The sequence below is a fragment of the Miscanthus floridulus genome, chromosome 19 (genome assembly GCF_019320115.1).
Source record: "Miscanthus floridulus cultivar M001 chromosome 19, ASM1932011v1, whole genome shotgun sequence".
In the NCBI taxonomy this organism is placed as follows: Eukaryota; Viridiplantae; Streptophyta; class Magnoliopsida; order Poales; family Poaceae; genus Miscanthus; species Miscanthus floridulus.
In genome coordinates this window covers 14,743,351-14,755,359 of record NC_089598.1, presented here as the reverse complement: position 1 = coordinate 14,755,359, position 12,009 = coordinate 14,743,351, and the positions used below count along the sequence as shown (strand labels likewise).

Genomic DNA, 12,009 nt, shown 5'->3' with positions numbered 1-12,009 from the left:
ATGGGCCAGTTAATCTCGTCTGCTGATTCAGAGATGATCTGTTTGCGTGCGTTGCTTTCTAATCTCTAGTGTATTTCTAATTTTTTCCAACAGAAAAGGAGGTATTTGATGTAAGCATGATGTCATGCTGACATCACTCTGCAGCAGCAGGACGGCCCCACTTGGCCTACGTTCAGCACAGCGCCGCTACGCGGACGCGCACCCGGATGGGTCGTGCAGGGACCTGCACAAAGCGCCTACCTAGGCTCAGCACCCGGAGGACGCTGGAGACGCCAGCGGCATGGCACCCGACGTTTGCGTGCTTGGCCAGCCATGGGGAAGACCCCGATTTGAACCCTAGAGAAATCCTTACGTCTTAGAGACTTAGACTCGAACGACGATCTCGACGACCGCCAACGCTTAGACTCGAACGGCGATCTCGACGGCCGTCAACCATTAGACTCAAACGTGCGCAACTACTAGAGGCATGGGCCCCGCCACCGACGGGGTGCTGGAGGCATGGGCGGCCAGCTCCGAGCTCGGCACCAACATCCACGCCCTCAGGATGGAGCTGCTGTACGCGCAGGGCATGCTCAACAACGCTCGCGACTGGGAGGACATCTAGAACCCAGCCATGGCAGAGCTGCTGCAGGAGCTCTGGGACCTAGCGTACAGCGCCGACGATGCGCTGGACGAGATCGACTACTTCTACATCCAGGACGAGCCCGGGCCTACCTTCAGCGTTGCGTCTCCATTGCTGCGTGCGCTGCTGTTGCTCACAGGCCAGGCACCGGCGAGCTCCAAGCTTGCGGCCATGGCGGCGCTTGGCCTGAGTACGGCGACGACCTGCAGGTGTGTGAGCGGGCACGCGACCTGCGCTCGGATGGACGCGACCTGCCGCTACGAACGCGGGCGACCTGTAGACCGACGGGGGCGGCTGTGGACCTGCGTATGACTTGCGGGCAGACGCGGGCGGCTACAGACCGAGGCCGCCGACGGCACGGCGGAGCACGGTCAGAGGCAAACACAGGAGGCGCAAGGCAAAGTCGGCTCGAGAACAGGAAACAGGAAAAAAAGAAAAGGGAAAGAGGAAGAAGAAAGCAGCAGGGGCAAGAATGTCATTTTACCGCTGTTCTCTCTCCTCAACCGGCTGAAACCGGCCCGTGGTGTCATGTGGCCTAATTTCAACAAACCAGAGTGTCTTCTGGCAAAATGCTCTAAAGTGGGTGTCCGTCAGCAAATGACCATCACTTTGGATGTCCAACAAACAATTTTCCCGAAAAAGAATAATAATGCTAACTCCTCCTCAAAGTCAAAGAGAAAGGGTCTCATGCTGCATCAGCCTCAGCAAAACAAGTTCACAGTAGAGAAAGATCAATGTCTCTATTGCAAGAAGACGGGACATTATAAGAAAGATTGTCCCGATTACTTAAAGATAACCATAGCAAAGAAAGGTGAGAACATTATTACGTTCATAAATGAATCCCTATATATACAGTATTTGAAATCTACTTGGTGGATTGACTCAGGTGCAACTGTTCATGTTGCTAATTCTTTACAGAGATTCTGTTCGACGAGGACTACGTAAAGAAGCAAAAGACACGTTAAAGTTGCAAATGGAGTCCGAGCAGAAGTTGAAGCCATTGGCGATCTTTTTCTAGAGCTTGCTAATGGTTTCAAAGTGGCTTGAGACCATAGAAGATGAAATGAAATCTATAAATGCCAATAAAGTTTGGGATTTAGAGATAATTCCTAAAGGAGCAAAAACAGTAGGCTGTAAATGGGTCTACAAAACAAAACTTGACTCTCAAAGGAATATAGAGAGATATAAAGCACGACTTGTGGCAAAAGGCTTTACGCAAAGAGAAGGGATTGATTACAATGAGATCTTTTCTCCAGTCTCATGTAAGGATTCCTTCAGAATTATAATAGCAATAGTGGCACATTATGATTTAGAATTACATCAGATGGATGTAAAGACGACATTTTTCAACGGAGACTTAGAGGAAAATATTTACATGGCACAACCGAAAGGTTTTGTCATGGAAAGAAAAGAACGAATGGGATATCGTCTAAAGAAATCCATTTATGGATTAAAACAAGCTTCAAGACAGTGGTACTTGAAGTTTGATTAGACAATAAGAAATTTTGGGTTTAAAGAGAATTAGAGGACAATTGTATCTATACAAAGTTTAAGAATGGGAAGTTTATCTTCCTTGTCCTGTATGTGGATGATATCTTACTTGCTAGTAGTGATGTCAGTCTACTACTGGAGACAAAAAAAGTTGTTGTCCTCAAAATTTGATATGAAAAATCTTAGTAAAGCTTCGTTCGTTCTAGGGACGAGATTCACCGAGATAGAATCAAAGTGGTATTAGGACTATCACAAAAGGCATACGTAGAAAAGATCTTAAAGAAATTCAGTATGCACAAATATAGTCTCTCACCTGCTCCTAAAGTCAAGGACGACAAATATGGGGATTTTTAATGCCCTAGGAATCAATATGAGATCGATCAAATGAAAGCGGTTCCATATGCTTCAGCTGTCGGAAGCTTGCAATATGCTTAAATATGCACGCGTCCTGACTTGGCATTTGTTACCGGATTACTTGACAAATTCCAGAGCAATCCTGAAATAGAACACTGGAAATTAGTAAAGAAAGTCTTGCGTTATTTGCAAGGAACGAAAGGCCTCATGATGACGTATAGAAGATCTGATTCACTCCATATAGTGGGATATTCAGATTCTGATTATGCAGGAGATGATAGAAAATCTATGTCTGGATATGTATTCACTCTCGCAAGGGAGCTATTTCATGGAAAAGCTCAAAGCAAACCGTCACTACATCGTCCACAATGTATGCCGAGTTTGTAGCATGTTATGAGGCAACGGGGCAGGTGAACTGGCTAAAGAAGTTCATACCCGATTTGAAGGTGGTTGACGATATCTATAGACCACTTAAGTTATACTGCGATAATAATCCAGCAGTACAGTATGCTCACAACAATAAGTCAAGTGGTGCTGCCAAACACATTGACATAAAGTATTATATTGTGAAAGATAAAGTCTGGGATCAAGTCATAAGTCTTGATCAAATAAGTACTGAAAAGATGCTCGCGGATCCGCTTATAAAAGGCTTACCACCCAACATGTCCAAAGAACATGTAGCCGGCATGGGTTTAAGGGAAAACCTATAATTCCTAGATAAAAGAAGACCCAAAGATAAGTATCTATTTCAGAACAGAGTGGCGTGTTGTAGCTGTTAAATCTATCGACAATGGACCATGACGATGAGACATGCTCTATGCGCTAATCTGTAATAGAATGAACAAAAGTAAATGATATGAAAGTAAAAGATGAAAAGAGATCAAGGGGAGATTGTTAGATTGATCTCTAATCCTAACTGGACCCAACGGCCCAGTTGGGCTGTTGATTCGCGCCCTGATCGGGGGCGCCCAGCCCACCATGGCTGGAGGGTCCCTGTCACCCTGCGCTATAAAAAGAGATGGGGGCTGACGGCTCTAATCACGATGTTGACCTAAGCCGAGCTCTCCACCGACACCTAAACCCTAATCCGATCATAGAGGGGCGCAACCAGTGATGGGAAGCCACCAGCCGCGCCACCCGCTCCATCGACACTGTCTTCACCGCCGGTCGCCATCGCGCATCTCCGAAGCCGTCTTCACCGACCGTCGCTGTCCTAGCGCAGACATCGACTCCATGGCGTCCACTGAACCCTCCCCCTCTACGGTGTCAGGTTCAACACCTTCTTCCTTCCCTCTCTTTCTCTCGTTCTACATGCTCTAGTAGATGTTCTACGTTTCGTGATACTATTCAACAGCAAGAACCCCCTCTGATCTATCCCTAGTAAGATCTACAGTTTTAATAAACACAACTCCAATGGGAAGCTGTTGCAATGGAACCAAAACCAGCAGACAATGCTGGTACTCAATGAACAAATCTGAACACATGCTGCAAAGAAACAAAGTGTTCAGAGCGAACCAAATGCAGAGGGAGCAAGAATTCAAGAACCCAGACAAAACCACTTCTAAACAAACATAGTAGTGATCTTGGCACAAAATGTACAAAGAATTGCATCAACATCAGGCATAATTCAGTAGCAGACATCTTCAGTGACAACGGAGGAAAATCTAGCGAAATATACCAAGAATTATGCCAAGGGAAGGGGAATGTTGTCATCAAGTTTCGGTGGTTTGAGGCTTCATGCATGCAAACTGAATAAAAGATTCGAAGAACCGGCAGATTCCAAGAAAGCTACGCAAATCAACGCGATGAGTTGCAATGAGAGGGGGACAGCAAGCTCATCAAAGTTATGGGTGGCAGTGGTGGCGGCTTCGGTCTTAGGGGGGTGGCCTCGACCACCCAATGCATCATCGTGCCGGCATTGTCGATGTCGACGAAGACGCGGCATGGAGGAGACAGGTTCGAGACGTGGAGCATGAGGACGTCGCCGCCCTCATCATCCACCCAGACGGCCTCCCAGAGCACGTCGTCCTACTCCGGGCTCTCGTAGATGCCCTGGACGGCGTGGTGGCCGACGTAGACCAGCGACACCTGGTCCGGCGAGAGCGCGAGGTAGCGGCCATAGGCGGCGCTGTGGAGGAGGACGTAGTCGCCGCCGTTGCGCAGGATGCGGTGCACCTGCCACGCCGTGTTCAGGGAGGCACGGTGCAGCGTCAGGGAGACGCGCACGCCGTCCTCGTCGGCGTGGAGGTACGTGCCGTGCTTGCGGTTCCGCAGCCATAGGTGCATCCTGTTAGCAACCCGACTGGATTGCTCACATATAACTGGATTCAAGCAAGTAGGATACAAGTTCTCAGGATAAGGGAGATCAAAGCAGTGAAGGAAGGAAGACTAGTACAGAAAGGTAGACTTGGAAAGGAAGAAGAACAATAAACTAAGGGAAAGATATTCTGTTCTGATAAATTCTTTGATGCCCTGAACTGCTGCAGCTTGCTTCCTTTGTAGTGTTTGTCCCCTGCCGCCTTGGGCCTGTATGGGCTTGTCCCCTGTCGCGATGGGCCTGTATGGGCTGTACATGGTACCCCACTGGACAATCCCTGACATTCCCCCCTTCTTAAAGTTCGGCTTGCCCCCAAGCCGATGGAGAAGATGGAAACCACCGGGATCCCAAAGTCTGGACGAGCTCTGGTTGAGAAGATCATATCCGCTGCACATTCCACTAAGAAATGCGATGTACTCAGTGAAAGCACCACCACACTTTTGTTGCCTTGACTCTAGTCTTAGGCCCCATCCTGTCCATACTTCATGGGAACTGGAGGATTTTGAACCATAGATTATACTGCCATTGTCACCAATGCCACATCTATCAACTATGAGATGCACAAGGTATACAAGTATACCCAGAAGCTGCCCAGGGAACATCTGAAACATGTGTAACCTTAACCATGAGCAGGTCGACTTGAAATCGATGAGTTCAGCAACTTGCACTGCACTTTGACGTAACTTCAGCCAAAGCTTCCAACACTCTCTTGGATCCCCTGGCACTCTGCTGCTAGGAACAACACTTGGGCCATAGGCTGCAACAATGGAATGCACCACAGGGAAGCCATGCCAAATTTTGAGTGGAGGCCGAGGGAGAATCCGATCCTCTTCCCAGGTAAAGTCAATCATCAATAGCTCAACTGTGTGTGCAGTTAAAGGCCAACAACAATTTGATATATACTGAAGGAACACTAGCAGCAACATAGACTTACATGTCGCTCCACTCAGATAGCATTGGCTCTGAATAAACCCACCATCAAGTGAAAGTTGCAATGCATACTGTAATGAAGCACGTGTGTTACTGCAGCTGCAATCAACTTTGAACAAGGTTTCTGGATCAAATGCCAACCAAGGAGGCTTGGACAGGATGTCGTCAGCCACGACTAGGGGTTTAATCCACTGCACCCAAGCTGCATGACAATAAAAAGATGACCAAGGTACTGGCCTTAGCTGAATACCAGGACTATGCATCTCCAACTGTACAGGTGGTGGCCATGGTGGTCTTTGCTGTACAGCAACCCAATCCAGAATTAGTGGATGCCATAAAACTAAGCGCAACTCGATGGTGCCTGTGGTAAAAGTGTTATGGTCTATTAGATGAGGCGGCAATGTTCCCTTGTCAGCCATAGCCAGCCCTGTATTCTGAGCACTCATTTCCACAAACACCGTCTGGTCATCAACAGCTTTAGTGGCACTACTACCCGACAGAACAACACCAATCCAAGATGCAGAGGTAAGGTTGGTGATATACCTTCGCTGCATTTCATTGAACTCCACTTGAGCATTCATCTAGGTAGATGAAGGCTGTCTTGCAATAGTCACCATAGCGACCGACTTGGGCTTGTCATGCTTTGGGATGTCATGGAATTCGGCTGCAGGAAGCACATGTGTGGCTACCTCATTCAGAGTAGCTGGAGCAGTGGCCAGCGTAGTGGTTGTTGATGAAGTGGCCGGTGCAGCCGTTGGCAAGGACACCAGCACGCCGGTGCCACCATTGGAGCAAACAATCGAGCAGTTGGTTTGCGCTGACCCCGCAGCCACAACCCATGCTAGTAGCCCACCACCAGCAAGACCTACGACATCTGCACGGAGCGCAGCGGCTGCTGCGAGCGCCTGGCCAACGCGACCGATGGCTCGGTCGAGCGGCGCATCGAGGTGGGCAAAGCCGGACGCCGGGTCGTCGTCGAGGGAGCCGTCGTAGCCGCCGAGCGGGACGGCGTGGAGCGCGTACTCGTCGTTGACGAGACGAAAGCGAGGATTGGCCCAGTGCTCGTCCATGTAGCAGCAAGTGAGGCGGACACAGCGGAGCGGGCTCGGTTGTGTGGTGAAGATGTTGGAGACGGCAACGGCGTGCAGCTCGGAATCCCCCGCGGCAGCGGTGTTGGCCACGAGGAACTGGGCCTTTTGGACGGAGTTGCACAGCGAGAAGCTATGGGACTCGAGGTCGACGCCGACGAATACGCGGTCGCAAGCGCCCAGCAGCTCGGCGCGGACGATGGCGATGAGCCTCTCCTGCTTGACGCGCGCGGCAAGGAACCCGGAGCGCTCGGCCTCCGGCTGCGCGACCTGCTTCTTCTCGACGGACTGCGCGAACTCCAGCCTGAAGGAGCCGACGTAGCCGCCAAACAGGATGGCGCGGAGCATCTCTTCCTCCGCTGCGGTGGCCCGAGACGACGACGAGGGTGGCTTCTCGAGCGCCTGGGTCTGGCGCTTGAAGTCCATTGGAGAAATCTCCACGGGCACAGCAGCTGCGGTGGTAGAAACGATGGGTGTGGGCGTGAGGCAGGCGGGCGCGTCGAGGTCGGGGGAATTGACGGCACCCTCGCCGCGGATCTGGTCTTTGGACGCGAGCCCCGCGAAGCCGACGTTGGCGTCGATGGCGGAGAGGGCGAGGGAGGTGTAGGCGCCGTCGGCAGCTTCAGTGGCGACCGGTTCGTCGGTGAGCCAGTCGCTGGCGCAGACACCCCCTTCCAGCATGTGGGCGAGCTGCTCGAAGTGTCCACCCCAGTTGTCCAGAACCACCATGGCATCCTGGTGCTCCTTCACCGGCGGAGGCGAGGGAGTGTCGGTGGCGGCTGGCTCGTAGACGCACTCCTCCAGGACGGGGACAGGCTCAAACAATCCGCCCCAGTTGTCGGCCATGACATGCTGCGTCGCGCCGAACTGCTCAAGGCCGCCAATGCGGAGCTTCCCGGCGGCGCCCCGCTGCTCCAGCGCGGCCTGGGTCCACGAGAAGCGCCGCTCCATCCGAGCATCGAATTCGTCGAACCTCCTGCGGATCTCGTCGAAGGCCAGCTGGATTTCATCGAGGAGGAGCTGGGAAGGAGAGATCATGGAAGGAGAATTCACGGTGATAGGGTTCCGAGAATCGCAGTCTCTGATACCAATTGTTAGCAACCCGACTAGATTGCTCACATATAACTGTATTCAAGCAAGTACGATACAAGTTCTCAGGATAAGGGAGATCGGAGCAGTGAAGGAAGGAAGACTAGTACAGAAAGGTAGACTTGGAAAGGAAGAAGAACAATAAACTAAGGGAAAGATATTCTGTTCTGATAAATTCTTTGATGCCCTGAACTGCCGCAGCTTGCTTCCTTTGTAGTGTTTGTCCCCTGCCGCCTTGGGCCTGTATGGGCTTGTCCTCTGTCGCGATGGGCTTGTATGGGCTGTACATGCTAGCCCACTGGACGATCCCTGACACATCCCGTCGGGGAAGAACTCCATCGCCGGGAGGGGCGCGCGGAGGCGAGGGATTGGGTTTCTTGGTTTCTTGCCGCTGTTGTGAGGACGAGGGGCAGGTGTTCGTTGCGACGGTTACGTTTGGGCGACGAGGCGGGCCGGGGAATTTGAAGGCCATGGCCTCTGTTGCGGTGGTGCCTGGAGCAGTCGCAAGCGTAGGTCGGTGGCCGGATGCCACCTGTCCACTGCCAGGTGGGGCCAGTCAGGGTAATTACACTGGCTTCTGGGGCCATGAACGATTTTTTTTTTCTTTTTTGAAGAATCTGGAGGACTGTTCCATTCCTCTATACGACAGCTCGTGCAAGGTGAAGTAATGAGGCCTCTTCGACTGTGAATCTGTGATCTTTCCGGCAAACCTAGTTCTTTGCAAGCCTTGGATCTCCTCCACCACCACCAAAGCATTGGTAAGGGATTTCTACCGTGGTTTTCGCTTGACGTTTATTTTCATCCCCCCGTGAGAGAGCCCATGGCTAATTATTTATTTGTAATAACAATTTCATTTAAACAAATTATTTGTAATACACAATGGACGGCTCTAGCATTCTGGGTTGATGATTCGGAGACTAAAATTTTCTGTTAATCTGAAAAAGAAAAATATGCAGCCAGAGAGAGAGTAGTGAAGTAGCGGGCCATTTCAACTGCCAACTGGCTGGGAGAAAACCCAACCAACCCAAATGGACATGTGACGATCAGTTTACCATTTTTAGAAGCAATTCTGGGTTTTGGAAAACATTCTCGTGAATCACCATTCGTCAAATCGCCCACACACGCACTTCTTTGTGGAAAGCTAGGTATCTAGAAGAGGTCATGGTGACCAAGCTGGCTGAGGGGAGTAGCGGGGGCGGACTGCCAGTGTCGTCGTCGAGATGGCTACCCGACCACCTGGTCTTGCAAAAATAAATGTTGATGCAGCAATGGCAAAGGCCTCTGATCTTTCTGCCGCAGCTGCAGTAGCGAGAGATGAAGCAGGGAAATTTTTGGGAGCATCAGTGCTAGTGTTGGAAGGCATAACCAGTCTGGGAAGTAGTGGAAACGATAGCTTGCCGGAAGGGTTTGGCGTTGGCATCGGACTGCTACTGCACAAGTTTAGGGTGGCTTGCGACTGTATCAATGCAGTGAAAAATATCCATGGAGAGGGAATGGGGCTATAGGGGCCAATAGTGAAGGACATCAAGATGAGGAGAGCAACCTTCCCCATGTGGAGTTCGTCCATGAACGAAGGAATTTGAACGTCGATGCGCATAGATTAGCTAGGAGCTATGTATCCATGTCTCTTGGTAGACATGTCTGGTTTTTGTCGCTACCCGATGGTGTTTGTAATTCAATTATGAGCTAATGAAAGAAGCATTCTAGGTTGATTCAAACGAGACAACGGTGTCCTTTTTTTAAGTCCATTTTTAGCTATTCAACTACAACTATTAGAGTTCTTTTTTTTGTCATAATACAACTTAAAAAAACCACCAAACTATTAATATTAAAACATTTTGGCCATCTAGCTAGTTTCAAAGGTAGTGCTGTATTTTTTCTAAAATTAATGCAAGCATGCTTATTTCCGAAAAGTAAGTAATTAATTATTTTAGAGATATGAAACTGGTATTGAACTTTTTCTAAAAATACAATCCATAAGTTTGTGCTCTACTTGGAGTTATTGGTATTTTTATTGATTCATATTCCTAGTGTCTTATTACTTTTAGTCATGTTCATTTTTTATTTAAACCATCGTTTTGCACTACATTATATCCGAGATTGAAGTAGAGAATTCATAGCAAACTATGAGTATAAACAAAAGATATGTAAGACGACACCAACTTTGTAGGTGCCATGCTCTATCAAATATAGATCATATTTAGCAATTTCAACTATTATGGAATCGCCAGCTCTCAAGAAAAATAATTAGTCAAAGTTAAGGCCAACATATTTGGAACTATATTTGATTATGCATTCTCTTGGTTGATCACTAGTCTTGATCGATCTCTATTCTCCAGTCTCTAAGTTTATGATAGCACAAAGTTATAATTTAAATAAATAACTGATATGACTACCAGTAATAAAACACTAGGAACAATTATATATAATTTCCACATACATCCAAATCTAGCACCAATAGGCACATTTTTATTTTTAAGAAAAGTTGTGGTGGTTTCATTTTTTTTCTAATTTTAGATGAATTAGTTATGAGTTTTTAGAAAATAAAATAACTTTTATCATTTTCAAAAAATACAAACCATCTCTGAAACTAGTTAGGTGGACAAATTTATCTAGTATTGACAACTCAGTGGTAAAAAATTTCTAGTATTATAGTTACACGACAAAAATAAAGTAAGACAATGGTTGGAACGTGAAAATAGACTTCTCCCTTTTTGTTTTAGCACTCTGCACTCCTGAGCCCACAATTAACTTTGGTGTATGTGCATGTCATGTGTTTCCTGTTTTTTATGTGCATTCATTTATTAACGTCCACGTGGAATTAGATTTAACTTTTTATTGAATAATTCATTGAAACGTTATAGCATTTGATTCATGGTTAGCAATGTTGCACTAATTGCACTTTGGGTTAAAACCAATGCTCTGTTCCTAGTCTTCCAATAGTTTACTAAACAATGTTCCGGTAATTTACCACATGTGTTGTGTTTGTTGAAAGCTAAAGTTCCATATTTTAACAGTGTCCTACTAGCTCATCACTGATGTTACACCGGTTCATACTTAAATCTACAAGCCACCTTGCGCTTCTGCTCATATAAATAAAACTGAAAGAAAAGGAAGAGGCGTTTCCGATGTATCGTCAACTGTCGAGCAGTCGAACAGGTTCTGCCCTTCTGTGCAGAGCTTCATCACACAAACGATACAACAGTGATTTCCAGCTCATGACCAAAAAAGCTAAGTTCAGAAAAATTAGGTTTAAACCATTCAGTAAAACGGTAACTACAACCCTTGATTTGATACTGTACAAAGTCGTTCAGGCACTATTTTCACACAATGCATCCAGCAATTTCTAAGTTCTGAAACTTTAAGGCCAATTCAAAACGCTTACAGTCAGCAGAGCATGAGCTCTGCTAGTACCAAAAACAGGACTTGCTGAGTATTCGTTTTCTGAAGCTTTAAGAGCAGAAAAGCACAACCAGTTCTTGTCTCGTTGTATCTGAAGCAGCTATACTTCTCCTTTCTCCTTTCTGAAGAGACGAACTCCGATGCAGAAGCCTTTGTTGTCGTATTCCTCTACCTCTATGCAGCATCAACATTTGGGTACACTAACGCCTGAGCAGCTGAATTCACAAGGGAACAAGTAAACATAGTGAAACAGTTAGGCGATAGGAAGCAAGTATTGGTGATGCGATTGTTGCGTCAGTTCAAAAGAAGACATTTAAAAGAAAACAGAAATTTCTGTTCGTTCAAAAAAGAACTGAAATTTCTGAACAGTGAGTCAAAATAGTGGCACAATGTTCTGAACTGACGGGGTAACAATGAATCTAGTTATTTCAACATTCTCACTACTTTTAGCATCGACAAAAAGACTGATATGCAAGAGAAGCTGTAAACACAACAAAAACATGAAAATAATTCTAACAATATACCTCTGCTTATCAGTAGCTTGTTTCAGATTAGTCCTAACCATTTTCTGAAACATATGTTATTGTAGGAACCCAAAACCAGACAGATGTTGGAAATTACATTACTAAAACAACAAAAAGAACCCAAAAACTCAAGAAGAGGGTACTGGATGCAGCAACTAGCCAAATATATACATTCAAAATCAAAACTAAAGA

At 47.2% G+C, this 12,009-nt stretch overlaps 1 protein-coding gene across 1 annotated transcript; it reads right to left on the bottom strand.

Moving 5' to 3' along the window:
* Positions 1–4,479: 4,479 nt before the first annotated feature.
* Positions 4,480–8,292, bottom strand: LOC136527725 (uncharacterized). Its single transcript, XM_066520540.1, has 2 exons — positions 6,258–8,292; positions 4,480–4,788 (listed from the first exon to the last, which is right to left on the bottom strand). Exon 1 carries the CDS (start codon positions 7,838–7,840, stop codon positions 6,296–6,298), a length of 1,545 nt encoding a protein of 514 aa, XP_066376637.1. The 5' UTR covers positions 7,841–8,292; the 3' UTR covers positions 4,480–4,788; positions 6,258–6,295.
* Between the last annotated feature and the right edge of the window lie 3,717 nt (positions 8,293–12,009).

Bases quoted from the DNA above. Each gene is read 5' to 3' on its own strand.
- LOC136527725 (XM_066520540.1), bottom strand. From the start codon at position 7,840: ATGATCTCTCCTTCCCAGCTCCTCCTCGATGAAATCCAGCTGGCCTTC.